At 40.6% G+C, this 26,213-nt stretch overlaps 1 protein-coding gene across 4 annotated transcripts in view; it reads left to right on the top strand.

Moving 5' to 3' along the window:
- Window positions 1–26,213, top strand: part of COL4A6 (collagen type IV alpha 6 chain) — a 142,714-nt gene that overhangs the window by 93,430 nt on the left and 23,071 nt on the right. For all 4 annotated transcript variants that reach the window (XM_075053673.1, XM_075053671.1, XM_075053674.1 and 1 more), the window contains 18 exons: window positions 2,659–2,775; window positions 5,270–5,338; window positions 6,812–6,847; window positions 7,268–7,330; window positions 7,986–8,021; window positions 8,152–8,193; window positions 9,078–9,170; window positions 10,443–10,496; window positions 11,917–11,976; window positions 13,343–13,387; window positions 14,635–14,688; window positions 16,035–16,104; window positions 16,843–16,953; window positions 18,951–19,100; window positions 20,699–20,803; window positions 21,702–21,862; window positions 22,846–23,025; window positions 23,619–23,802. In XM_075053673.1, coding sequence (XP_074909774.1) covers window positions 2,659–2,775; window positions 5,270–5,338; window positions 6,812–6,847; window positions 7,268–7,330; window positions 7,986–8,021; window positions 8,152–8,193; window positions 9,078–9,170; window positions 10,443–10,496; window positions 11,917–11,976; window positions 13,343–13,387; window positions 14,635–14,688; window positions 16,035–16,104; window positions 16,843–16,953; window positions 18,951–19,100; window positions 20,699–20,803; window positions 21,702–21,862; window positions 22,846–23,025; window positions 23,619–23,802 — 1,630 coding nt within the window. The remainder of the gene's footprint in view (window positions 1–2,658; window positions 2,776–5,269; window positions 5,339–6,811; window positions 6,848–7,267; window positions 7,331–7,985; window positions 8,022–8,151; window positions 8,194–9,077; window positions 9,171–10,442; window positions 10,497–11,916; window positions 11,977–13,342; window positions 13,388–14,634; window positions 14,689–16,034; window positions 16,105–16,842; window positions 16,954–18,950; window positions 19,101–20,698; window positions 20,804–21,701; window positions 21,863–22,845; window positions 23,026–23,618; window positions 23,803–26,213) is intronic.

The raw sequence follows: 26,213 nt of genomic DNA on the forward strand, positions 1-26,213 counted from the left end.
ATTCGCTAGAAAGTAGGAAATCCTGTAGATTTTTTTCCTAAAGAAGAAGAGACAGCATGTGTATGTGTGTGCATGTGTGTCAGTCTGTGTCATGCTTTGGCACAGAACCACAGGCATGGATGCCACAGGATTAAGTGCCAGGGCCACAGATTTATTTAATACACATAAGAAATCACTGTGGTCAGCATACTTTATGTCCTCTCATTGTGAGCCCTTCTCACATATTGAGAGGATACCAACGTCCTTTGGGCCACTTAACAGGCTGTGTTGGTCCAAGAGTTAGGAGATGTCACCCAAAGCTTTTCCCAAGACATGAGACCACCAGTCAGCTGCCTGCTGTGGGCTGGCTCTTGGCCAGCACTAAAGGCTTAGCAGCTTGGCTCCCCGTTGTCTAGCTCTGAGGGGCAGATGTTGGCTGTTTAGCTGCACTAAACCCTGCAGCTGGTCACCTTATGTTGTAACTGGATACATGTGCACTTGTCCCCCGTAGCTTCTGGTTTTGTTAATGCTGTAAGCAAAGTGAAAGACCTGATAGACGTTGACCACTCTGGCCTCCCTCTGTGGTCACAGCCTGTCCCGTCAGAGACTTGCTGCTCTAGGCTATGACATGCCGTATGGATGGAGGAGGGTGGGTTGCCACTGATTTGTTCCAGCTTTGGGAACCCAATGAAATAATTTCTACGAGACAAACATAAGTGGCAATAAATTTGTGCTTCAGCCCTCTCCTGTCGCTTTATCAGGGCCTGGCAAGTCCCTGCTTGCACACAACATGTGGGTATTTTGACAAACAGACTTTAATCATCAGGGCAACTGGTACTATATATGCAGTGGTGCCTGATGCTACTGCTTTGGGATTACTTCATTCCATGTCCTGGGGCCTTGTTTAATCTAAAATTTATACTTGTCCGGGTGAGCTACCTTGATCCTGTAGCATAGACACACTTTACATTCATTCAGTTTGCACCTTATTGACTGACAGAGAGCAGATCTGGGCTCTCTCCCCTTCTCTCCATTTTGTTGGCAAGGATCGCAATGTAGTTACCAAATGAGCTGGACCAAGGAACTCATCTGGCTGAAAATTAACCCCATTAAGAAACAGAACAGTTATTTTTCTGCTGTGTTGGTTTCCTGCTCCGACTCGCCTGTTCTGCCTGTACTTATGCCAGCACAGGGAAGAAGTAGGTGTGAGTAAGCAGGCGTGTGTGATAGCCCTCTTGGCAGCAGCTGAGACCAGTGATCAGCCTGAATATTTACATAATTATGGCCTAAATTGCTCTGCATCCTTGGGAAAGTCACTCTGCTGCTGTGTGCCCCCAGCTTCTCATCCGTAAAATGAAGATTATAGCATTCCCACATTTTTGCAAGGCATTTTAAGATCCTTAGATAAAAGGCTTTACATTACTGCAAGGTTCTCATTGAGTTTGGTCAGAGCATATGCTATTGGCTTGGACTGGGAAGACCTTTAGCAACACAAATGTGTTTTGTTTTAAGTGTCAAGCATGAACGATTGTTAATGTTCTGCTTTATCTCCATTTTATCCATGTTTATTTTTTTACTTTCCTCATGTGAGTCATAACTTGTTTAATGCCATATCTTAAGGATGAATCTTTGGGATCAAACAAAAGTACTTTTGGGATGAGTCAAGATCAGGGTGTACAGAGGGGAGAGAAAGAACTGTCAGTAACTGATACTTATCTCCATAAGGTTCATTTTTCTTCTTGCCACAAAACAGTGTCTTTCAGTGCTGCAGAACTCATATCTATGAAAAGGAGGATAGAATAAGGAACTGCTTGAAACCTGGGTAGTGTGACTGACAGTTCTGCCTTTCTGTGTTTTGCCTACACATACCCATATGACACTGAAGAAAAAGTAACTGAAGTCTCAAACTTTGATCTCCTTTGCACCAGTACCATGCTGAGTAAATGCTAGTCAGATTAATAGAGGTATACCACGGCAAAAGAGATGTGAAATCAGAATTAGGTACAATTGTATTTGACTCTGTTTGATTAATAATTGACTATTACGAATACTTTCTTTTAGATGCTGTTAGTTTAATTAGGTCTTTCTCCTGGTTGCTTTGCCTAAAGTTTTAATATAACAAGAAAAGCTGTTTTGCTTGATTGGCCTGATGCTGGAGCTGTAACATCTGTTGAACTATTAAAGGAAAGAATCCACACTGGAGAGGAAGGGAAGTCACTGAAACTTTAAGCAGATTGGAATTATAAATGCTCAGTATTGTTGAGTCTGCTTCTGCCCTTGTTTTTACATGAGCAACTTCCATTCCTGGTGTCAGGTGCACCCTTGCGTGCTGTTTTACACTGTGTTACATGCCATATATTTCAGACTGCTGTGGGATGAGTATTGCCCTTTCGGGACCTACTCATGCACAAGTTATGTACTTCAGAAAATTATCCCTTGGAGAAAAAGGTAATTAAATGAATGCAGCCAATGTTCTAGGATTTAAGCTTTGGGGAGGATAAACAATGCTGGCCGAAGAAGCTAGTTCTGTTGCAGTCTGCCATACACTGAACTTGAGTGGGAGTTGCGCATTTCTTTTATTTTGTGTTGCCATTTGGAAGATATCAGTTTTCTGGGGACAGTATTACTAATAAAATAATGCAACCTGTCAGTCATTCTCTCTTTTTCCCCTTTTCACAGGGTCACCCTGGGCAGTCTGGACCTAGAGGTCTGCCTGGCCTCGATGGCTGCAATGGTACCATTGGAAGTCCTGGTGTTTCTGGATCAGATGGATTTCCTGGCCTACCTGGGCTGCCTGTATGTCCCAGCTCAAATATGGTGTTTTGTAGTCACTAAGCTGGGATTTGCTTTTCATGCCATTTTTGGAAAAGTAATTCCCAAGTACTTAGGAAGAACCCTAATAACCCAAAATTTATTAACATTGTTAGAGCTCAGTATAATTTTCTTACTGAAATTCCACTCTGAGGATAAAATGAAGATCCTGTGAATTCAGTATGCTCCCACACAAAATTATACCATTGTCACTGGTAGTATTCAAGCTAACTCAGAAGAAACCATGATAAAGTTCTTAAGAACCATGAAGTGTCAAACATCTTCCACCTGGCACTTTTCAAGTTAGTGGATGCTGATTCAGGAAAGGATGTTATTACATCTTCAAGTCTATGCATTAAATATTGGATGCCTTCCTTCATGTCTTAAGATAGCCAAAAGCTTCAGTCTCACTGAGTGTCAATAGGATTTACTTTCCAGGTGTTTTACTCTTGAAAACATTTTTCTACCAGGTTGGAATTTTATCTAGCCTGCATAGGACACCTTAAAGTTAGGTGTCTAATCTATTCATCTGGACTCTCCTCTTCCAGAGAGTGGTACTTGCAAGAGCACTTCTCCCCCTCTACCTTTCAGGATGAATTGTCTTTGGAGATACCCATTTTTCTTCATTGACTGTAGAAGAAGTGAAGGTAGCTGGGTCACTCTCTACACTCTGTTTTAAGTGGGTAGTATTAGTTATAAGAACTCCACTCCTAAATGGTTTTCGGAATTATAGTATTTTAAAAAAGTATGTGGTTATTTTTGAAGTGTAAGCAAAAAATATGGACTTGATACTAAAATATTTGACAAATACTTGAATATTTGTTCACATCCAAACCCTAATCTTACACACCCAGGTCATGTGACTAATCATACATATAACGGAACTACTTTGCATGTATACATGAAGAAGAGGAAGAAAATACAGCTGGCAGATGTAAACAATGCTATTTGTTTCAGCATTTGTAAACTGTGCTAAGACATCTTTACATGTCATCCAGACTTGAAATTCATATGATGTTGAAAAATACTGAAGCAATAAGATCAAATTAAAGTACTGCTTTCTAAAGTAACTGATTTACTCATACCTGCTGCTCAGATTTCTATTTTGTAACGCTTGTAGGATTACATTTTTGGCAAGGAAAGCTGCTTGGATCAGCCAACCCCTCTCAAATTAAGTTGGCAATTAAATGAAATCACCTCAGATAAATTGGATGGGATGATCGAGATTGAAATAAATTGGGTAAATCTAGAATTATAATGGCAGCTTTTTCAGAAGATTCATGCAGTCTACCAGTTTTTTCTTTCATTGATTCTAAACAAACTTTGGTGATTTACAGTGTTAAACAACAGATAGGATCCTAGAATGGTTTGGGTTAGAAGGGACCTTAAGGATCATCTAGTTCAACCCCCCTGCCACGGGCAGGGACACCTTCCACCAGACCAGGTTGCTCCAAGCCCCATCCAACCTGGCCTTGAACACTGCCAGGGATGGGGCATCCACAGCCTCTCTGGGCAACCTGTGCCAGTGTCTCACCACCCTCACAGTGAAGAACTTCTTCCTTACATCTAATCTAGATCTACCCTCTTTCAGTTTAAAGCCATTACCCCTTGCCCTATCACTACATGCCCTTGTAAAAAGTCCCTCCCCATCTTTCCTGTAGGCCCCCAGCAAGTACTAGAAGGCTGCTAGAAGGTCTCCCCGGAGCCTTCTCTTCTCAGGCTAAACAACCCCAACTCCCTCAGCCTGTCCTCACAGGGGACGTGCTCCAGCCCTCTGATCGAGCAGGTCCATGTCATTCCTGTGCTGGGGGCTCCAGATCTGGACACGGTACTGCAGGTGGGGTCTCACCAGAGCAGAGTAGAGGGGCAGAATCACCTCCCTCAACCTGCTAGCCACACTTCTTTTGATGCAGCCCGGAATGCGATTTGCTTTCTTGGCTGTGAGCGCACAGTGACAGCTCACATTCAGTTTTTCATCCACTAGTACCCCCAAGTCCTTCTCCGCAGGGCTGCTCTCAATCCACTCATCGCCCAGCCTGTATTTGTGCTCGGGATCGCCCCAGCTCAGGTGCAGGACCTTGCACTTGGCCTTGTTGAACTTCATGAAGTTCGCACAGGCCCGCCTCTTGAGCCTGTCAAGGTCCCTCGGAATGGCATTGATATGTATATTAACAGAAGGGTTACCTCATGTCAAACAGATTCAAATGGGATCTTAAAAGTTGTCAAAGGCCTAAAATAAAAGGGAGATCTAATATAAACAGGAAAATACCAGAGAAAACGTTTGCAGAACCTTGTTTTTCTAAAGCTGCAGGAAGTCTTGAGTTGTCATAATACCACAGCTGCTTTGACAAAGCTACAGTGGTACTTTTGCAGTTTACTGCAGCCCGGAGTTTGCCTTGTTCATTATGCTGAATATAAATTCTTTAAAAACTAAATCAATATTTTTTCCAGAAATTTATTTTTTACTTTTTTTAATCAGGGTCGTCCTGGCCCAAAAGGCCTTAAGGGAGAACCTGTTTTTGCTCAAGGCAGTCTTAAAGGAATGAAGGTAAGACTTGTCATCCTGTAGGAGAAAATGCAGTACAAGAAACACTTTGATGTCCTACAGGTTGCAAGGCTGATGCTGCAGGTTAGCTTGCTCATGGTGTTAGATGTCTGTGGCCTGGGTATGTCTGAATGCAGAGCTGTGAAAAAGGCCTTACAGTAACTTCATTAATGACAACATGGAAAAGTGGAATTGCTTGGTCTTTGCAGAGATCTCACTCATCCCATAGTGGGACATTGCTCATCCCATTACTGTTTAGTATAGTTGCTGACCCTTCACTTGTCTATGGAGAGCTAACACCATTTGTTTGTGGTGTCAAACCATGGATGTGAGGAATTTCTTGTAAGCTTATCCTGATTTATATGAGGTAGCATATGTGTTTCTAGATGTAGATGTAGCAAAGGAGGGGCCCTTCACCTACTCTGAACTTTCCTATAACTGACATCGTTGCATGTGCCAGGTCTGTTGAAATAACAGCTCAGGAAATTCACAAGTGCATGTTAAGATTTCTACTGCGAGATCCCAGCTGCCTCCCAGTGTTTTTTGTGCTGGGAGGTACTAGTAAGTAATGAGTCATATTCTCTGTTTAAATACATGAATATCATATCCCAGTCATAGTATTCCATCCTTTGCCGCTGTGAAGTTAGGATTTTATTCTCTCTATTTAATAAGGACCTCGCCCTGAAATGTCTGTATCAAGTATGTAATTTTATTTCCTGTACAGAAAATACAAACTATGGATAGACAATTTCAGTTCACTGTTCAGAACTGTGAACAGGTTCTTGAATATGCCCATGTAAAAGATTTGGTTCTTTGCTGCCTTCAAACAAAGACTCACCAGCTTACCATGGTTTTGATTTTTGCCAGAAGTACTAGGTTTGGAATAAATTTGCAAAGGATTCAGTATCTCTTGTGGTACTGAATTCAGCAATATTTAGCAGCCTCATGCTTCATTAAACACTGAAAATATTAAGAAATTTATTCTGTCATGTAAGGCCCCTCACAATGACTTTGTTGGTCAAAATTAAGAACTTTTCTAAAATTCTACCTACATTGTATACACTCATAAGTTAGTAAAAGTTAAATAGATCTTTATTTATTTACTTCAATATTTATGGGAAATACAGATAATTTGATATAATAATGATATGCTTTTACATATTTTATAGTGGTTTTGTAATGAAAGTTTTTATAGTGTATTTTCCAGTGTTTTTACAATTAATACTTTTGTTTTTTCACGCCAATTTAGTTTGTCTTGTTACCCATAAATAAAATGGTTGTAATTTCTCTGGAGTTTTGGAATCTCTCCATTACCCAGTTTAAATATGGAAGCACAGGTGTCAAAATATTTTCCCATTTACACTTGATCTAATATTAACTAGCAGCAAATATCTCTATTTATACAAAACTTAATGTTCCTTATAGGTTGTTGCAATAACATACTGTAATTTTTACTCATGCATTTATAATTTTTAGGGAGAAAATGGTCTTCCTGGATTGGATGGAATTTCTGTAAGTTATTAATTTGGGAAATAATGGTTTTAAAGAATATTAAGTGGGTAATTTTTCTTGTGTTGGTTCTCAAGGACACTTTTCAAATTAGTGTATTTACATGTGTGATACCAGTAGCATGAGCAATTCCAGCTTTGTAATGGTATGAGTGGATCCACATTATGGTAGAGGAAGTCAGATTTTTGCTATTATCTGTTCTGTTTTTCCTTTTTCAGATCAAACTCCCTTCTACTATTGAAATCTGTAACTTTGATCTTCAAAATACATCTAATAATATGAAATGGGCTGTTATAGTATTTAAATTGGCATACTTAATTAGGGAGTATTACTTAATGTTTCCTGAGACTGACTTTGTCTTTGGTTGTGGTTTGATGGGGTAAGTGCTACACATTCTGTATTTGTCCTATGTTCTTCTCATAGGGCCCAAAAGGTTTTCCAGGTCCGATAGGTTCAGCAGGCCCTATAGGATTACCAGGTTTGCAGGTAAGAGACCTCAACTGTTGCACTTATTGATAGAACAGTTCAAAATGTTGGCAGTTTTCCCTCCTTGTCTGTATTTGTGTCATGAAAATGAGCAAAAGTGTGTGTGCATCTAAATGGGCTGAGCACAGCTGACTTGAAGCATAGAATACTTGAACTTAGACAGTTTAATCTAATCACGAGAGGGAAGGCTCCTCTCTGGAGCAGTGTTCAGAGCAGCAATCATGAACAAGGGCTCCAGCAAAGCCCTAGAGTGCTGTCTACAAACACTACATTACTCTGAGTACTTCCTCGTCTTGGAAATAGAGGGAATAGAGGTAATATGCTGACCTCTGCATGTTTGGAGACTTTGTCATCATGAAATATGCTAAAGAGTTGCTTTTTCAAGATGCTATAAGTGAGTTTCCATTGGGCAAAGGTAAAAATGAACTACGTGTTTGTTGCTTTTAAACCGAAGTTTGCTCTTAATTAACCACAGTACCAAAGGGCTGTGCTGTCTATTATAGATATGAACACTTGAAGATCATGTGTATCAGTTACTTTTGCTTTGGGGCAAGAGGTGAAAGTTCAGGTATCATGGCAGATCCCAGCATTGCTCCAATTGTGTGCATCCTAATTAAGTCAAAAAAAATAAAATCTTGATCTTGTTCACATTTAGGGTCCAATGGGTCCCCCTGGGCCACCAGGTCCAAAAGTAAGTACCTACCTTTCCTGTCTTTCTACACCTGATTGTTGGCTTTTTTAACAGTGCTGTGGGCCTACATGATAGCGATGCTTTTGTTGTTTTGTTATTCATTCATCTTTTTTTTTTTTTTCTCTCCTAGGGTAACATGGGATTAGGCTTTCAAGGAGAAAAAGGAGAAAAGGTAGGTGAAACTTGTTCTGTTATGCAAAGACCGTGAAATATCAGTCTAGTGTTCCATCATAGCTTGATCCTCTAGAAAGTGGCTAGATTCTAGCATTTTCTTCTTTTCCTTTTTCTTCTCTTCTCTTGGACTGATTGGCAGTCCAAATGCTAAAGAGTCTTGCTGGTTCATTATCTGTTTGTACACAAAAAAAGAATGGCAGCTTTTTCTAGATGAAGAGGAGGAAAGGGAAAATCTCGGTTCAGCACAGTAGTTTCATGGTTACCAAGGCATGAGGTCCTTAGACATTTTTTGAATCTCTGTCTTTCAGTTTCTTTCAACCCTCAGCTCTTGTCTTGAATTATTCTACTGACTTCATTCTTTTTGGCTTTCATAATATTCTTTGGGTCAACCGATGTGTAATTTATAGTCTCACTATCCTAAATGGATGTCCTGCAGTCTGTGTGAGAATTTACATGGGCATAATGGGGCTTCTCAAAGTTCTCAATATGGGACTTGATTCTGCTGCTGTTAAAATCAACTCTTAGCATTCTACATCTCTAATTGTTTCTTGTCTCCTTTTCTTTCATATTTCTCCCCAAAGTTTTTCTGGAATGTTTTCCTGTTCATTCAAAAGCTGAGCCTGTTTTTTTGTTTTTTTTTTTTTTACTTGCCATGTGTTATACCCACAACTCTTCTAAAACAGACTGCATTAATGCATTTTGTTCATCTTAATTTTCAGTCTGGTCTTTTGACTTCCATGACCAAACTCCTGTGCCAGCATTCAGGCATACAGATATTATGTACATGGGATATTACAGTGACTTTTTTCTGATTTGCGTGCCACTTTCATAGGAAATCAAACATGTTCTGCCTATGTTAATATCTTCCTCTTTTGCCCACAGGGTGATGTAGGGCTGCCTGGCCCTCCAGGTCCCCCACCATCCACTGGAATACTGGAATTCATGGGATTTCCAAAAGGGAAGCAAGGAGAAAAGGTTTGTAAATTGAGTTTACAAACCCTCCCCCTCTCCATGCTCCTTCATTCAAGGCTGAATGAAATTATTGGACAGTTAGGGCTGTTATATTTCCAAATAAAAATCATTTTGTGTACTAGTTTAATCTGCTAGATGGCTATTGAGTAGAAATATTCTTAGCTCAGAGCATTGTGGACCACTGGAGAATGCATACCTCCCAGAAGCAGAAATATGAAAGCTATTTAAAGGTTTTCATTATTAATCCTAAAAATAAATGAACAGTAGTTTGTTGTAGCGTTCGCTGCATATCAAGGTGCCACGATTAGATCACTGATCAACCCCCAGACCAGGGAAAGAGACAGATAACACACACAGTGTGAGCGCCAACTTCCGCCTTTTATTGCGCAGTTAATTCCTTTTATACTGACAAGGGGAGGCGGGATTACAGGTACATCACAAGGCTGCGACTAACCCTCTAACTTTCCGTGACGTCGCAAGATCTTCCGAACGCCAAACCCTACAGTTTGTTTCTGTTGGACCTGTGAAATTGTGTCAACCGAAGCAAAAAACCCAAATCCATTTAGACAAATACATAAAAAGCTCCAGTTATTTTGCTTTGACTATGATGCACACTACTCTGAAATAATGAGATTTCTCTCCTTTGCTTTGTTATTCTGGCATTTACTGAGATACATATTTAGCTCATCAGTGTTTTCATAAAAGATATATGGATCTTGAGTTAAAGATTCTCTACACGCATGAAATTTAAGCATACTGAATTAATCTGGGACCTATACAGGCTGGTTTGGGAGCCCAGTCTGAGCTTGCCTAAGCCCCTGCATAAGTCATGAGAGATATTTACTTGGCGGAGTACATTAGCATGAGGTGAGATTCAGAAAACCACTATTCCTTTTGGCTTTTATGAAGACATTATGCTATCTCATCATGTGTTATTTTGCTGCTTTCCATGAAGTACTGTGCATGTTCCAGTTCCCTAGGTGACAATATGAAATGCTTCTAGTTTGACTTCTAGCAGTGGAGGGCAGTAGAACGACAGTTCCCAAGTAGTGGTCTTTGAAGCCATGGGAAGTGGTCACAGACAATCTGTTGCATGCACTGGCACTGTGCTGAGAGACACTATATCTGGCACATGATGACACAAATCAAGTATACTTGCTGACAAACAAATTACAAGGCCTTGCTTTAGGAGTCAGGAGCGTGATGGGTGGATTGGGGAAAGTCTTGCTTTCACAGGCACAGTGATTTATTGTGTTTACCTCTTCCCCTTGTCAGGGTGAGCCGGGCCCTCAAGGATTCCCTGGAGACAAGGGTTTGCCTGGCATGCCGGTAAGGACAGAGGAGAGTTTTTAATATATGCCTAACGTGGGTTAGATGGTTCAACACCCTCTGAATAGTTCACAAGGTCTCTACAGGAATTTCTAGGCACCAGAGTACTTTGAAAATCTGATAAAAATGTCCACAAGATTTTTTTAAGAGTTTAACTGTAATCTGATAGTTTTTTGTCCTGGAGACAGAAAGAAGATAATGCTGTCCTACTAGAACGTTACAAAGCAGCCGTCATTTCAGTACATGTAATCTGCAGTTTGCAGGGACCTGCAAATAGACGTACCCTTTACATTGCCACTTGATGGCAGTATTTCTTGATGTCCCACAGAAGGCTAGACATATTTAAAAAAAAAAAAAAAAAATCCTGTTTTTTTCCCCTTTAATTATGTCTAAACATATTTTTTGTTATTTTACTTTAAAGTTGTAAAGCACATGCAGATCTTTCTGTCTATATATATCCAGCTTTAAAATGGGCTGTTTAACATTAGTGCTCATAAACTCAGGAATGTGTAGCATCTTCTCTGTATGAATCAAGAACAACAATTTATCCCTGGATTCCAGGGAGCTATTTCCCAGTTTATAACCTTTTGTAAACACAGGTTATTTTGATAAGTTTAGGGAATAAATATTTTGTGGAACTTCTGACTAATAAGATAAATTGTTTGCCAGTTTCTTCAACGTACAGATGTTCCTAGTAGAAAGACGTGCAAGGAAAACCTGTACATGAAGCACAGTTTGTTACTAGCCGTTCTGGACATGTTCCATTATGTGCATGTTTAACTTTGTGCATCACAAGAGGCCCATTGAAGCTGGTGGGGTTGAACATATGTGTGAACTTAACCACAACCATAAGATATTTCAAGACTGAAGCCTGAAAATTGCTTAACTACTGTAACTCTCGCTGAAATTAAATCCTGGTGTTCTATCTCTGGATTTGATACTTCTTGCTGACTGGGAAAACTACTAAACATTTCCAAATGTTGAGCATGAAAATGCTAGTTTTGTGTCATTCTTAGGCTTTAGAAATGAAAAAGGGTGCTCTGAGCACTCCCTTGAGCTGCTGCTGTTAAGAAATGAGATTTGAAATAATTTCTAAATGTAGAATACAATACAGAGTAGCATTGGCAGGACTTTGCTGTTTATAGCATGAGGTTACTTGTGTTTGCTAGTGAGAGATGTGCCATGGTTTAAATGGACGGAAGTCATGGGAAATGAACACGATAATGTACTGCATATACTGCCAAGTCTGGTTGATAGAGGTTTTCTTTCTGAGGCAGAAGAGTCACAGCAGAAACAGTCAGTTCCCCTTGTCTCTCTGTTGTACTGTTTATTAAGAGATGGGTTTGTGCTCATTTTGTCTTAGGGTTGTGCTATTCAGTTCCAAACAGGTCACAGATTTAATGGTGACATTTTCCCTCAGGGCTTTGGAGGTGTTGGAGAAAAAGGAGAAAAAGGTGTTCCTGGCTTACCGGGTGGCAGGGTAGGTAACTTTACAAAATCCTTAAGTGTCTGTTCTCAAACACATGAAGTGGGCCTTTCATCAACAGGAGCATTCCCAAAGCATGTAGGAGTCCCAGACATAGGACTGGGTCCTATAGTAGCCAGCGCCATACAACAACAGAAGCAACAGATAGTTCTTACCTCAGTAAAGTCTGAGATCAAAAGTGAGATGAAAGGTGTATACAGACAAAGCAGTCCAAGAAAATCATACAGAAGTATTTAGTGGAGGTCTTGATACTGCAGGGCCTGTGTTTTTCCAGTTTTTTTGAAAGCTTCACAGAAAAAGAAGCTTGCAGGAAGTCCAAATGAGGATAATAAAGAGGCCTTGCAGGGTCTTTAGGGAGCTCTTAACCAGTGCCAGAACCAGCCATGAGAGAACACAGATAGCTACTTGGGGAAGAAATGGGCAAGCTGGCAATAGATGTTGCTCTAACTAGTCAATTGTCCTGGTTTCAGCTGGGATAGAGTTAACTGTCTTCCTAGTAGCTGGTACAGTGCTATTTTTTGAGTTCAGTATGCGAAGAATGTTGATAACACACTGATGTTGTCAATTGTTGCTAAGTAGTGTTTAGACTAAAGTCAAGGATTTTTCAGCTTCTCATGCCCAGCCAGCGAGAAAGTTGGAGGGGCACAAGAAGTTGGCACAGGACACAGCCAGGGCACCTGACCCAAACTGGCCAACAGGGTATTCCATCCGATGGGATGTCCCATTTAGTATAGGAACTGGGAAGTGGGGACGGGGAATCGCCGCTCGGTGACTAGCTGGGTGTTGGTCGGCGGGTGGTGACCTGCGCATCATTTGTACATTCCAATCCTTTTATTACTGCTGTTGTCATTTTATTAGTGTTATCATTATTAGTTTCTTCTTTGCTGTTCTATTAAACCGTTCTTATCTCAACCCAGGAGTTTTACTTCTTTTCCCGATTTTCTCCCCATCACCCTGCAGAGACGTGCTTATACACAATAGGAAGACCAAGGCATTCTGTTCTGCATCTGCAGAATAAATTGTCAAGATAGAAAGTCTTGATTGCCTTAAGTTTCATGGCTTTATTATTACAAACTACCTACCTAACTTCCTAGTAAGTTTGGACACCATGACTTACTTAACTTGAACCACCAATTAGAAAGACAATGGCTAAAGAAGATAAGACTTCTTTTATCAGTTATTCTGCTGAATTCTTTCATTATGATCATTAATATTTGAGAGATACGGAAAATCAGTGGTAGCTTCTCCTTTTGAAAACTTTACCTTCTCATTCTTTGGTGCTGGGTTATTTGGAGCCTGATATAATGAGATCAGACTGAGATAGAGCCTCTGAAAGTTAATGGTTTTTTTGCTGTTCTAGGGTCTTTTGGGACTGGATGGATCTGATGGGATTCCAGGGAGAAAGGTGAAATTTCTTTTATATTTTGCTGTACTTACAATTACAGAAGCCATCTAGCTGCTTGAGATCTACTGAATTCCTTATGTAGTGGCTCCAAGTTCTCTGGTGGATGAATGCATGTGCCTTACTAAACTAGCAAGAGCTACCTAGAAAGTCCATGTAAAACTCTAGATCCCTTTAACTGTCTCTCTAGTTATCCCTACGTATTCAGAGGACCACCTCCACAGACTGAAAATTGTACATTGCCTCCTGGAGCAATCAACTCTCCCTCCTTTCCTCTTTTGGGGGTGGAAATAGCCAGATGATCAAGCGGCTGAAAACATGTTAAAGCTCTTCCACTTGCAGATACAGCAGTGGAAGTTGTTCAAGAAAGCAGCTTTCAGGAATACAATTTTCATTTTGCAGCCTGGAATTCAGTCACTTTCTTGTATATTTTGTTTCATGTGTGTCCTTTTCAGGATATACTGAAGGTGGTGGTATCTCCAATATAATCTAATTCATATCTATATGTTAAAATTTTATGATTAAACTCAAGCCCTTTATGGCAAGTTTCTCAACAATACTGTTTATGGCCTATATTGGGGCCTACAGCTGTCCAAGACTTCAGAATCACAGGCAAGGTTTAAAGTTAAGGTTTACTGCTCCAGAGCTCTTGGAATATCCCATTTTGTCTGCAGCAGCAGTGGGATTTATAGTCCATACTGGGCCAGGTTGAATATGTTACCCCACAGAGAACAGTAGATTGCTTCTATATAGATTTCCAGTCACACACCCAGAAATGGGAATTTTGGCGTCCCTGAGAATGCTACCAGGAAATGGATAGCTGGAGGGCTAGATCTCCCAGTGTCACTTTAAATGTTTTGGTACCAATAATTTGTTGGAGGGGGAACAGAGTGAAGGGGAAAGTGTGAGGGACAAGGAAAGTAATGCTCTGGACTCCTCACTCCACAAGCTTTTCTGTAGTTCTGTGAGAACTCCAAGGTGTACTTCTGATCTGGACACTCTCATGCCTGCTTACAAGTTCCCACTATCTTTACAGCACAGGGAGGCCTGAAGGAGCTCTGGTATTTTGTGAGTGCTGAGAAATTGATGCCATCAGTTTCCTCTTTCATTATTTCTTCTGCAAATGTTTGGTAGGACAATGAATTCGGTTTGTGATTCAAGTCCAGGCACTGCAGATGTCTCCGCTAACAAATATTGCCACTGTCTTATTGTCTCATTGTGTAACAATGTTCCCCTGTGTGACTTTGCAGGGTCATCCAGGTATTCCAGGCTATCCAGGACTGGATGGAGTTGAAGGCATGAAGGTAATTTCTCACATGAAAATACTAAAGCATTGCTTTTTTAAAAATATTTGCATGAATAAGTAAGTATCATTGCCCTAATCAAATCTCTTCTTTACCTCTGTATCACTGTAATTTTCAGTATGTTTCAGTTCCTCATTTACTTTATTGTTAAGGATAAAAATGAAAGGTTGCTGAACTATGAACACTCAGATATTTTAATACCTTTACAATGTTCATTCATGTAACTTCATGACTTACAATTGTAGGCGTAATCTCTCTGGTCTCCTTCATCCTTAGACCAATGCCATATTTACTGGACAATTGAGGCAAGATTAGATGGAAGTAAGTGGATGTTAAGATGGTTGCCAAGGCTATCTGAAGTCTTAGATCACAGATCTACAAGTATTGACAAGCCTGAAAAGAATGTGTTCAATTTCTTGTACTGGAGATAGGCAGCGCATAGCAGACATTTTCTGGGTATCTCACAACTCGGGCAGTCAGACATCTGGAAACTGAGTGGAAAATGGTTGGATAGTAGTTTGCTGTGAAAAACACTTAAACTGCCACCAAGATTGGTATACGGTTGGCAGACGTGAAATGCAAGTACAGAAGGGCTTTTTTGTGCAGAGCATATGGAAGAAGTAGTAGTAGTCCAGGTTTACGCACAGAGGAGTATTACCTGAAGAAGCAACAAAGTGTGCACTGCCTTGGATCACTGCATGGTGTTTATATTATAAATGTGATGGCAATTTGGACAACAGTCAGATTTTTCACTTGCTATTTCAATGAGGATTTGATACTGTGTTAGAGTGAGAGGAAGGAATGATACTGCAGTTTGCCACAACTTGCTTGTTCTACCTGGGTGATTTAATGGAGGAATCCACTTTCCTGGAAGCTCCTGTTACTGAAATTCGGGATTCCGAGGCAACAGATAGCTGCAGTGATCAATGCTTTTAAAAATGGGTATGTTCATAGCAGCTCTCTCGCTTTTACCACAAGGTGAACAAATATGATCTACCTGATATTGGTCAATATGCTGATATGATAACTGGTCTCCAGTACACACGGTATATACATGTCTGTACTTCCTGTTGAGGTAACAGGATGCCTTCAGAGGATAGCTGGATAGTAACAAACACTTGATCTGGAGCAGCCATCAGTTTCATCAGGCAGGAAGTAGGTAAGTCAGGAGAGCAGATGATTGTGAATAGCAGAAGAACAAAGTGAATTCTTCACCAAGACAAAGAATGATGGTTAGTCAGTGAATGACCACAGATGTTGCTACCATCATACAGTCTGTTTCCTGACAAGCAGTCTTCCCCTCCATCACCCATCTGAATGTGGCATGAATCTGTTTTCTTCTACAGGGTGAACTAGGTGACATCGGTCCCCCAGGCCCTCCTATCGTTATTGACAGGGAAGGTGTAGTCATTTCAGGTATACGTTTCCATTTTGTTTTGGAACTTGTCTAAAGCACTTTTTCTGATCCAACGTTCCTTCTTACTATATTTTACCACTTTTTCACATTGTGTATTGGGTCTAACCCATCCCTTCTTATTTTTCCTTTAATTTCTGTATTGTTGGCGTACAGATATGTTTGGTCCCGTGTTTATAACTTCAGAATTTACAATAAACCTTTCATCCTCACCTTGCAGAATGGTATGTTTCAAAGCAGAATGAAATTTAGTGCCTGGGAGGCTGACTGTGTGTGAGCATGGGGAAGTGCTGTGTGTCTACCTGTGTGTCTGTCTTCAGTGTACTAAGGAAAAATAGCTTCCCTGTTTTACCTGGAAATGGATAGTCTGAATGTCATTCTGCTATTATTTGTCATTCAAAGTGGTAAGAATATTGTTGAGAAAATGAGCTTAATTAACACCACAGCTGAATAAGGTCTGGATGGGAACAGTCTCTGAAGCTATAAAGGTAAGGGGACAAATTGTATGATCTCTCCTATTCTTCCTCCTTCACGTGTAGTCAAGTTTGAAACAACATCTAGCAGTTCAGGAGGGATTTTTGCCATTATCGTTAACTTTGACTGACAGGCTTACTGCTAACGGCTTTGCAACCTTTGCTGTCAATGACATCAGTAGCCACTGGGGTAGCTGACTGAACAGAGTCTTTCAACAGAAGTTCTCATGAGATTTTTGTCCTTGTTTTTCTGTACTTGTCTAATAGGTGCCCCGGGTGACCCTGGAAACCCAGGAATACCTGGTCCTCCAGGAGATGAAGGGATCAGTGGTTTACCAGGCCTTCCAGGAGCTCCAGGGTTTCCAGGCCTGGAGAGAGGTAAATTGTTGCGTTAAAGCATAACAAAGTTTGGCAGAAAATAAACCTACTTGCATTCCAGCTTGTCCTCGGGTATCAGAGGTGCTGGGGGCAGCTAGGCTTAGATTCTGGGTGATGCCCTAATAGTGCACTGTACTTTCAATTTAGCTGTGTTCAATGAATTAGAATGGCCAGACTTAGGGAGTTTCATCGTGCTTAATGAACCATCATGGCTAGATTAATGAACAGTACAGTTTATTAAAGCACCGGTACAGATTCTTTTGGATTGCTGGTGATAAATACACTGTCTGCAAAGCACATGCAAATAATAATACAGTCGACTACAAGCACACTAAATTATGGAAGAACTCTGTAGAGATTTCTAAGTTTCCCAGGGGAGCACTTGTATAACCGAGGGTTCAAATCTTACCCAATAGGTGTCCTTATGGGGGGAAAGAGAGGTTCAGCCCATCAGCTGATCCCAGAAGTCAGCGATGTCCTCCTGACTTGTCTATGATAGTGTCTTCCCTTGCATTCCTCCCCTCTTAAGCCCTTTTATACTGTTTTATTTTTAGGTGGAGTTTGAGTGACTCTAGTCATACATACCTTTATTATGATTAGTGTAAAACCTCCTCGCTTTACTTTTAAAGGTATATGCTAGAGAAGATTCAGAGTGCATGCTCAGTTGAGGGATAGTCACACCTTGGAGGTGGGTAGCTTTTGGGATGGAGGTGTGTTTTGGTATTATAATGAGGTTATAATGAGCAAAGTTCACCCAGATAATATGATTTAGCATGTCGCTACTCCAGAACTGGGCACTTATGATAGAAGAAAGACAACAGTGTTGACAGAACCCCATTTTTTCACCTCCTTGCTTCAGTGGACTCAATGCAGGGACCTTCCATTCTTGTTCCAGTAGTTCCAGTTCCCTATCCCTGCAACGATATCACAGAGCCTGGCTGTGGTGTGTCCGCTCTGCTCCACCCTCCGTGCTATTTCTCTTAGAGTCAGCATATCAAGCTCCCCTGGTGTTGCTAACGTCTAAGGTTGCAGGTTATGTTGCTTAGGGAATTATTATGGAACAGATTTCTTGCATATCCACTGCATTCCACCCTGGAGGTTCACCTTCCTTTAAGGAGGTGAGGGCACATATCAATAAGTCACCTCCAGCAATCGTTCCACAGTAAAGCAGCTGCTAACAGTGCCCTTAGCAAGCTGGTTTTTGTGGTTTTTTGCTGAGAAGATTTGGGGTAGTAGCCTGGAGATGGTGAAGGTATTGGAGCAAGCCTCTCCCTGCTCCTTCAGCTGGCTGATTTGCAGACTGCTGTATGAGACATAGGAGGCAGGGATGACACATAGGGAAACCAAGTATGTTGACTTGGATGGGAGCAGAATTAGTCCCACAATGATTACAGCCCAGGTAAGTCTTCAGGTGTGAATATGTGATGTAGCAGTGTACACAGGAGGTTGGTTGTTTGATTTCCATTTTGAATTAGTTGATTGGTAGAATCTTTCCTACACTATAAATAATAGCAAATGTTTTTGAAAATTATTTTTTTAATGACTTTTCATATTTGCAATAGAGAGCTGACAGATTGGCTAGATAAACGCACTGTAGGTGGAACTCATTTGTCCCATCAAAGATCTCACTTGAAAGTTTCTTTTTCACTTGAATGACATCTGTGAAGTCCTGGCCTGCAATGATCCAGAGACTAGGAACTACTAAGGAAATTATCTCACTCAAAGGAAATCAGAAAATAAATAAACTACAGCCTTACATAGTTACATAGTTAATTGTCTAACTGATCAATGCAGCCCTGTGAAGTTTTTTGGATGACCAAAGGAGTGTGCCAAAGCAGCTGGTTTCTCCGATTACTAAGTTTTCCTTTGTGTGCAATTATAAATTGTTCTGTGCTAACATGGTTGCAGTTCAGGGCACAACAGTAATTTTCATAACTCTAAAAATACTAGAATGTGTTTGCTGCTGGAGAGCTGCTCACTGTGTTATTGTTGTCTAGATGGAATGGGCCCTGGAGGGTCTCCAGGTATTCCAGGTGTGAAGGGTGAAGTTGGAGAACCAGGAAGAGCAACGATTGGATTACCAGGCACTCGCGGCAGAGATGGTTTACCGGGTCTGCCAGGAGCACCAGGATTGCCTGGTTCACCACGTATGTATATTTTTAACATCTATTTTTATATTGGATTGAGGGTGAAACAAGACAAATAATCATTTATATATTTATTTCTTTGCCAGTGAGGATTATTCATCTGTAAATCTTAAATGTTTGGTTGACACCTCGTTGTGATTGTAACTCACAGCCTTAACTATATCAGCAGCCACCCCTCTGAAGTAGGAAAATACAGTTAATTATTGTTAGAGTGGTAGCCTGAGAGACTGAAGCACAAGGTTGTGTAGACACAATTTATGACACAGAGAACTTTGAAGTTCTAGGCTAGTCTCCTACTGGCTTAGACAAAGAAAAGACCATGACCTTATGAGCCCCTGGGGTAAATGTCTAGTCCTGTGACTAGGTATTTTGGGTAGCAGGAGTCAGACAGGATGCCTGAAGAGACAGTTTTCAGACCTAAGGAAATGTGATTTTATTTTTACATGTTCATTTGTATGGATGCCCTGATTGGATTAATTATGCATTGTTTTGTTTTCCTCGGAAATTGAGTATGACATGAAAAGGCTTGATTTTACACAAACCTTGTGTTTTACCATTCTGCCATAAACTGAGTTCAAACAACCTGTTTTATTTTTGAGAGCCAACTTTTCAGAGCAGGGCAGGCTCCAGTGATGGAGCCAATGAGCATGGTCTGATGAAATTATTTTCTATGGAGAAGAAATAAATGCTCTGTTATCAATAACTGTTTGCTAGTCAAATCCAGCTCATTTTTCTGCGGAGTCTGTAAAGCTCTTGTAGCTGTTTTTAGCTGAGGGTTGCAGTTTGTTTCCATGGAACATTAGATGGGTGCTGGTCAGCACTCCATCTTACTGTTGTCACTGAGGGGAAAGGTTTTCAGACACAGTAGTTTTAGATTATGTCAGATCACTTTTCACTGCTGTTTCTGTCAGCTCATGTTTCATTCTGTTCAGCAGATAAAGAGATGCAGAAAATGATCCTGCAGTTATAAAGTGAGGGACAGGGAAAGTCCCCATAACCTTTTTGCCATTTAGTCTCTTTCCTGAGCTGCACCAACTTAATGAGAAGTCAAGGAGCTCTGCAGAAGGCAGGTAGCCCTGAGATGACTCTACCATGTCAGCAGCAGCAGAGACACAGCTCACATATGATAGCTTCTGTGCCAACAAAAAGGGCAATAGCTAGTCATCACAATTACCAATACATTGATTTGTTCCTTCAACTTCTATCCATATGAGTCTCAGCTTCTCCCAGAGCTGTAAAGGCACATCTGCCATGAACTAAGTCATTTGCCCTTCTTTATACAACCTATTCACAGTTTGGTTAGTTCTTTGGCCAACTGTTAGGTCTTTGAAAAAGTGCAAAAGAGCAGTAGAGGAATAAATTCTGTTGCATCCACATTGTGAGAGCTTTTGCTTTTCTGTATGAGAAGCTAGAAGCAAACATATGGCAGAGGACTGCAGCCTGTGATATCAACCAAGTTCTCTCTCCTTGTGTAACTTCCACAGTTGCAGTTTGATCTGGTGCCACTGCTGTCAGTTGCATAACTGACATTGTAAGTAATTAATGACCTGGAAATCTAGCCTTCTCATGGCTTTTGCTTGCCTTCTTTCTTCATATAGGCCCTTCATTCCCCCCAGACACCATCCTGGATGGAAGGCCTGGGGCCCCAGGGGAGCCTGGACAGAGAGGGCTGCCAGGAGCTTTGGGTCCAAAGGGGTACAAAGGTAATTGACTCTTGTTTTGGGAGAGCCTTTTAGCAGTCATTGGGTCTCAGAAAGACATTTTACATGTGGTTAATATCCTAAGGGATGAGGTGGAAGTGTCTATATGACAAATCACAGGAGGTTGAGATGGTTTAAAGGGGCCAACAGCATTCACAATTTAGAGAGAGTTGTGCCCAGCACTGCCAGCAAAATCCTATTTCCTACTTCCTACTCTGCTCAGGCAAATAAGCAGATAAATATCTTATAGCCAGAAAATTAGCTAAGTAAGTTATACTTTAAAGCCATAAGACAAAATGAGACTTAGAAATACAATCTTGTTCACCGCTCTTTGCAATATAGGCTGGAAATGACAGAGAAACTTAATTTGCTTCTCCTCTGTGCTAAAAATTGTGAGAATTTTTGTCTTAGTGTGTGAGAGAACCAGCGGCAAAAGCCATGATGACGCAGACATCACTGTGCTTTGTGACTGTTTGTATCCATGGTAAGTTATGACTCAGGGAAATATAAAGATATCCAGCTGAGGGTCATTGTAACCTGTGAGTGGGAGTATGGTTTTGCTTTCTCTGACTTAAAACTAAACCACAAGACTTCTGTTGTAAAACTCTCCTAAAACCATCTGTTTGGGAGAGTCTAAACCTCTGGGAAGAGGTCAAGAAGTGCTGAGGTTCATGCTGCACATGATAATTTGGTGATGGGCATTGCATATAAATTAACCTGGTCAAAACCTGAGCTCCATTTCCTTGACACTCGCATCACTTGAGCAGAGTAGGCACAAAATCAAATCATATGAGAATGGCTTTGTCCTAATTGAATCAAATACTCCTTTCAGAGCTCTTGCAACTGAAAAGGGTCTTTATCCAAATGAAACTGAGTTTGGAGTGTTGACTGTATTTTCCAGGAGAGGCAGGTGATTGTGCTTGTGATGGAGGAGTTACAAGAGCTGGTCTAAAAGGCATCTCAGGTCCACCAGGTCCATCGGGAAGCCCCGGTGTGCCTGGGATTAAGGGCATTGGTGGAGACCCAGGCACTGTGGGTGCACCAGGACTGCGAGGCCCTCCGGTAAGGCAGGAAGAGTTTATACTGGTTGTCATGAATTAAAGGAGAAAAAGTGCCCCTGTGCAATTGCTGGTGTTGATTGTAGTGAAAGCAGAACACATTTTTTTGCATAATTTCTTCTACTTGTTGGATTTAAAAAAAAAAAAAAAAGAAGCAACCTAGAAACTGATCTGTGAAAACAAGCTGAAAGTAGAGAAATTATCACATATAAAAAATGGGAGAAGAAATGGTTCTTAAGTTCCAAGAACTGCACGTTTAGCAGTCAAGAGAAAAACTAACAATTAGTCATCCCAGGGCTTCTGGGCCATAGGTGTACATGGAGTAGACTCAGGGCTCTTCCTAAGTGAGGGCTGGCTGAAGAAGCAGATACACATCTGCATGGAGAGAAGACCTGAAAAATCGAATGGTGAGGTCTTTCCACATCATTGCTCATAGCTACAAAAACTGTGTGCCATAGATACAGTCTCCTTCTCGACTGCTGTATGCCAAATACATTAGTGAAAGTTGAGCTGTGTTTTTTATGAAACAGCAACCATAAGAAACAGGATTTTCCAAAGTGCTGAGCATTGCTCATTGGCAGTATTTACGTTTGAAAATCATAGTCCATAAAGATACCAGTCTTTTGTCTTCAGAGTATCTTTATCAGTGTCAGTAAATGCAGCACACCAAGTAATAGGGAAGAAGATTCAGTACTTGGGCCCTGTTATATCATGAGTGATTCCCAGATGCCATCCAAGGTTGCTGTCACTATAGTGCTATATACCAGCGTTTGGCTTGCCACTGTAAAGCTGTAGTGACTTGATCAAAACATTTGGAAATAATCAAACCGTCTCTTTTTTTTTTTAGTGTAATGTATCCGATAGGAAACCCTTTGGAGATTCTTTCTAGCTCCAGTCATTGTGTCCTGTCCTCATATGACCTTTTTAAGAAGCAAAACCTTTTCTCTGCATGTTCATATTCTTGGCTTTTTATCTTTTGATCTGTAGGCTTCAGCTGGTCAGCAAGGTCTTCCAGGCCTTAAGGGAGAAAAAGGGGATTCGTCCTATGCAACAGGCAAAGGTGCTCGTGGGGACCGTGGTGCGACAGCACCCAGAGGACCTTCAGGCATCCCAGGAACCCCTGGCAGGGATGGACTTCCAGGCTTGCCAGGCCCACCAGGCCCTCCAGTAAGTTCAGATTAATTTAGCAGCAGTGTTTCAGAATTGGAATAAGGAGCAGAGACAATAGATAGGCCTGGCTTATTAGTCCTGATTAGCCCTGTTCTAAGTTCCCAAATACATAAAAAGCTCACAGTCCCTGAGCACAAATTTGTCTTTGTCAGGATTAATAATTGGCACTCATTATGCCTCTAGCTACCCAGTCAAAAGATAAACTTCCAGTAGTGGGGCTAGACCCTAATGCTGTTTCATGTTGTGTCCTAAAAGATAAAAGACACTGTAGGCATAATTATGAGTCAAGTCTTGGGATAGAAAAATCACACCAGAAACTTTTTAATTAAAAAGAAAGTAAATTTCTTTCAGAATATGTAATATTTACATTTTGGTAAATACAACATAAAATGGTTTTTTTAATAGTCACTGAGTTTCCTGCATTTTGAAATAGTGATAGGTAATTTACAGTGGTTTCCACATACCTTCCCAGGCCCATCTGAACCTTGCACAGAACCGACCAAACTCTTATGCATTTGTTAAAATGATAGTGGTGTATTTCTTTCTACATCTCTTTGATTTTCAGCTGTAATTGTCTTTGCTGTGCACAGGGTGATGGTGGGCTAGGTTTCCCAGGTGAAAAAGGACTGCCAGGATTACCTGGCTCCAAGGGCCATCGTGGAGAAACTGGTTCTCCTGGTGTTGGATATCCAGGTCCTAGTGGAGTTCGTGGGCCGCCAGGTGACCCAGGAATGGATGGGTTTCCAGGACAAGCAGGTCTTCCAGGCCCTCCAGGTAGGTGTTGCTGGATCTGCTTTTATTTTGGAAAGATGCAAAGCTGCTGCAAGTCAAATGGCACTCAACTTACTGCTCACACAGCAGTCACAGCTTTCTCAAGTTGTCATGCTCAGGAGGACACAGATAATAAGCAACGAATACTCAAATGGAACTCAAATACTAAGAGCGTTGGATGGAGCTACTTACTGACTATTGCTGGAGAACCATTTTACACCAACGATTGATAAAATGAGGTTTTTAAAAGCACAGCCTACTTCATGGTCCAGGTAAAAATAGTAACTCACTGGTATCTGAGATGTCTGAATCAGTTTTCAGAACTATTACTATTATTGAAATAAGAAGAGCTCCAGATTTTTTTAAAAGAAAAAGCTGTAGTGCGTTGTATGTATGAACTGGCGTTGGTGAATAAGACATTGTCATGACAGTCAGGTAGGGAGTTCAATTATGACTGATGCAACCCGCTCTGGGCTGTTTGCTTCCTGAGGTACTACAGTCTGGCTCTGTTGGTATGTCATGATATGTACCTAAAGCATACCATAATGACAGGTGATAAAGTCAGTAAATATAGGTTTGATAATGTTTCATGTATGATGTTTTATGTTTGTTCTCAAAGTGAGTTACATGGAAGGTCGTATGTCTAAATGTTTATGGAAAATGTTTTCATAATAAAATGACTGCAGAGAGCTAGTCCCAATCTTTTTATTCCATGTTAGCCACTGAAATATAATTTAAGATAAACAGTATTTTTTCATTGCCACTGCTGATTTTCAGTGTGTTTTCCATTCTGTGTATACTTAGGCTTCTAGGTTTGTAATTCCGTCAGTATCAATAGTATATTTGCAGGCATAATATTGTTGCACAGGTTTCTGGACTGATAAACTGATGTTCTGAGTTCAAAAACCTTGGCGGTAAGACTACTGCAGTATGAGGAGTTGGCAGAGGAACCTTAAACCCAGAGGGAGGTGAGAGCTAGGCCAGAATAGCACTGGGAAGTTTGCACAGACATGCCGGATGGCATGTTACCTCACATCAGTGTTGTGCTGGGTTGTTGTTGTGGGGTGAGGTGACAGCTAGCATTAAAGTCCCCCTGGAACAGTCTGCATAAGCTTTTTTTCCAATTCAAGTCACATGCTAAATGCTAAAAGCTTTACTAATTCATAGCTATGAATGCTTACATCTTTGTTTGGTAAATTGTCTCTTACAAAATCCACTAAATTAAAATTGCACTGTAAGATAAGTAAAAGTAAAATGCTCTGTGCATGATGTGAACTCTAGATATTCTGCAGAGCGCATCAGAAGCCAGCTTATTATGAGTGTTACATCAAAGCTTTGCTAACAATGAATGGTCCTTTGTAGAAGAGTATCTATAGTCAGAATATATAGGAAAAGTGTGAATAAGTCATTAGCCAGTTCACTTTGCACCTCCATAGAGATGTGTAAGAAAATTAGTGAATGCATCATTCCCTCCATACTAGGAAATAATTTGCATACATTAAAAAACCCTTTGATGTACTAAGTTTCATCTAATATTAAAGAAATGTGTGTGGGTGGAAGAAATAATCATTTCTTATACTGCACAGACTGAAAGGCCTTATCGTGAAAATGAGGAAACACTTTTAAGATGAGACTGTGAGCTACTGAAGTTACCATGTCAAAGACACCACTGAGGAATTTTGTTCAAGTTCATGCCACATGCAGCAAAACAGGGTGAAACTATCTTGCTTTGGAAAAGTCTAACTCAGTATTTTATAAAAAGCTAGACTGATTTTACCTGGTATTATGAGATTAATCAAAAATATTGGAATTGCCTATATTGCTTTTATGCCTGACATGATGGTTTCATAATTGTTTAATTTCCTTGATACTGGGATATTATTGTGTAAACTGTGATAATGTAAGGTATTAAGTAGCTGGGGAACACTAAGTTTCGCTTGTATAATTTTTACACTAAGCCTTGCTTACATCATTTTGCAAAACAGACAAGGAAACAGTCCTATTTGCTTTTCAGTTATCCTCACATGGAATTTCCGTTGTTCAAGTCTTCTGCTGCTGGCTAATAATGTAAAATAGAGGATATGCTATTGTACAGAGTTGTTTTTGGAAAACTCACGTAAGAGAGTCCTTAAAGCCATGTGATGTAAATGCAACAGTATTAATTAAACTTCCCTTTCCATGCCAGTTGCTGCCCAAAATGCTTGCTTTTGGAAAAATGTCATTCTTTATTGTACTGTGTCTGAGAAGGAAATGTCTCTGAGATGATGGACCTCAACTTTTTATTTGATAGTGTTCAACATCAGGCTCACATAGGATTGCAGAAGACCAGAACTGGAATTTTTATTTTGTGTTCCTACCATTTAGCTTTTACTTTATCAAAAGAATGCCCTGTCAAAATGTACCCAAGTGCAGGC

Source organism: Buteo buteo, chromosome 22 (assembly GCF_964188355.1).
Source record: "Buteo buteo chromosome 22, bButBut1.hap1.1, whole genome shotgun sequence".
NCBI lineage: Eukaryota > Metazoa > Chordata > Aves > Accipitriformes > Accipitridae > Buteo > Buteo buteo.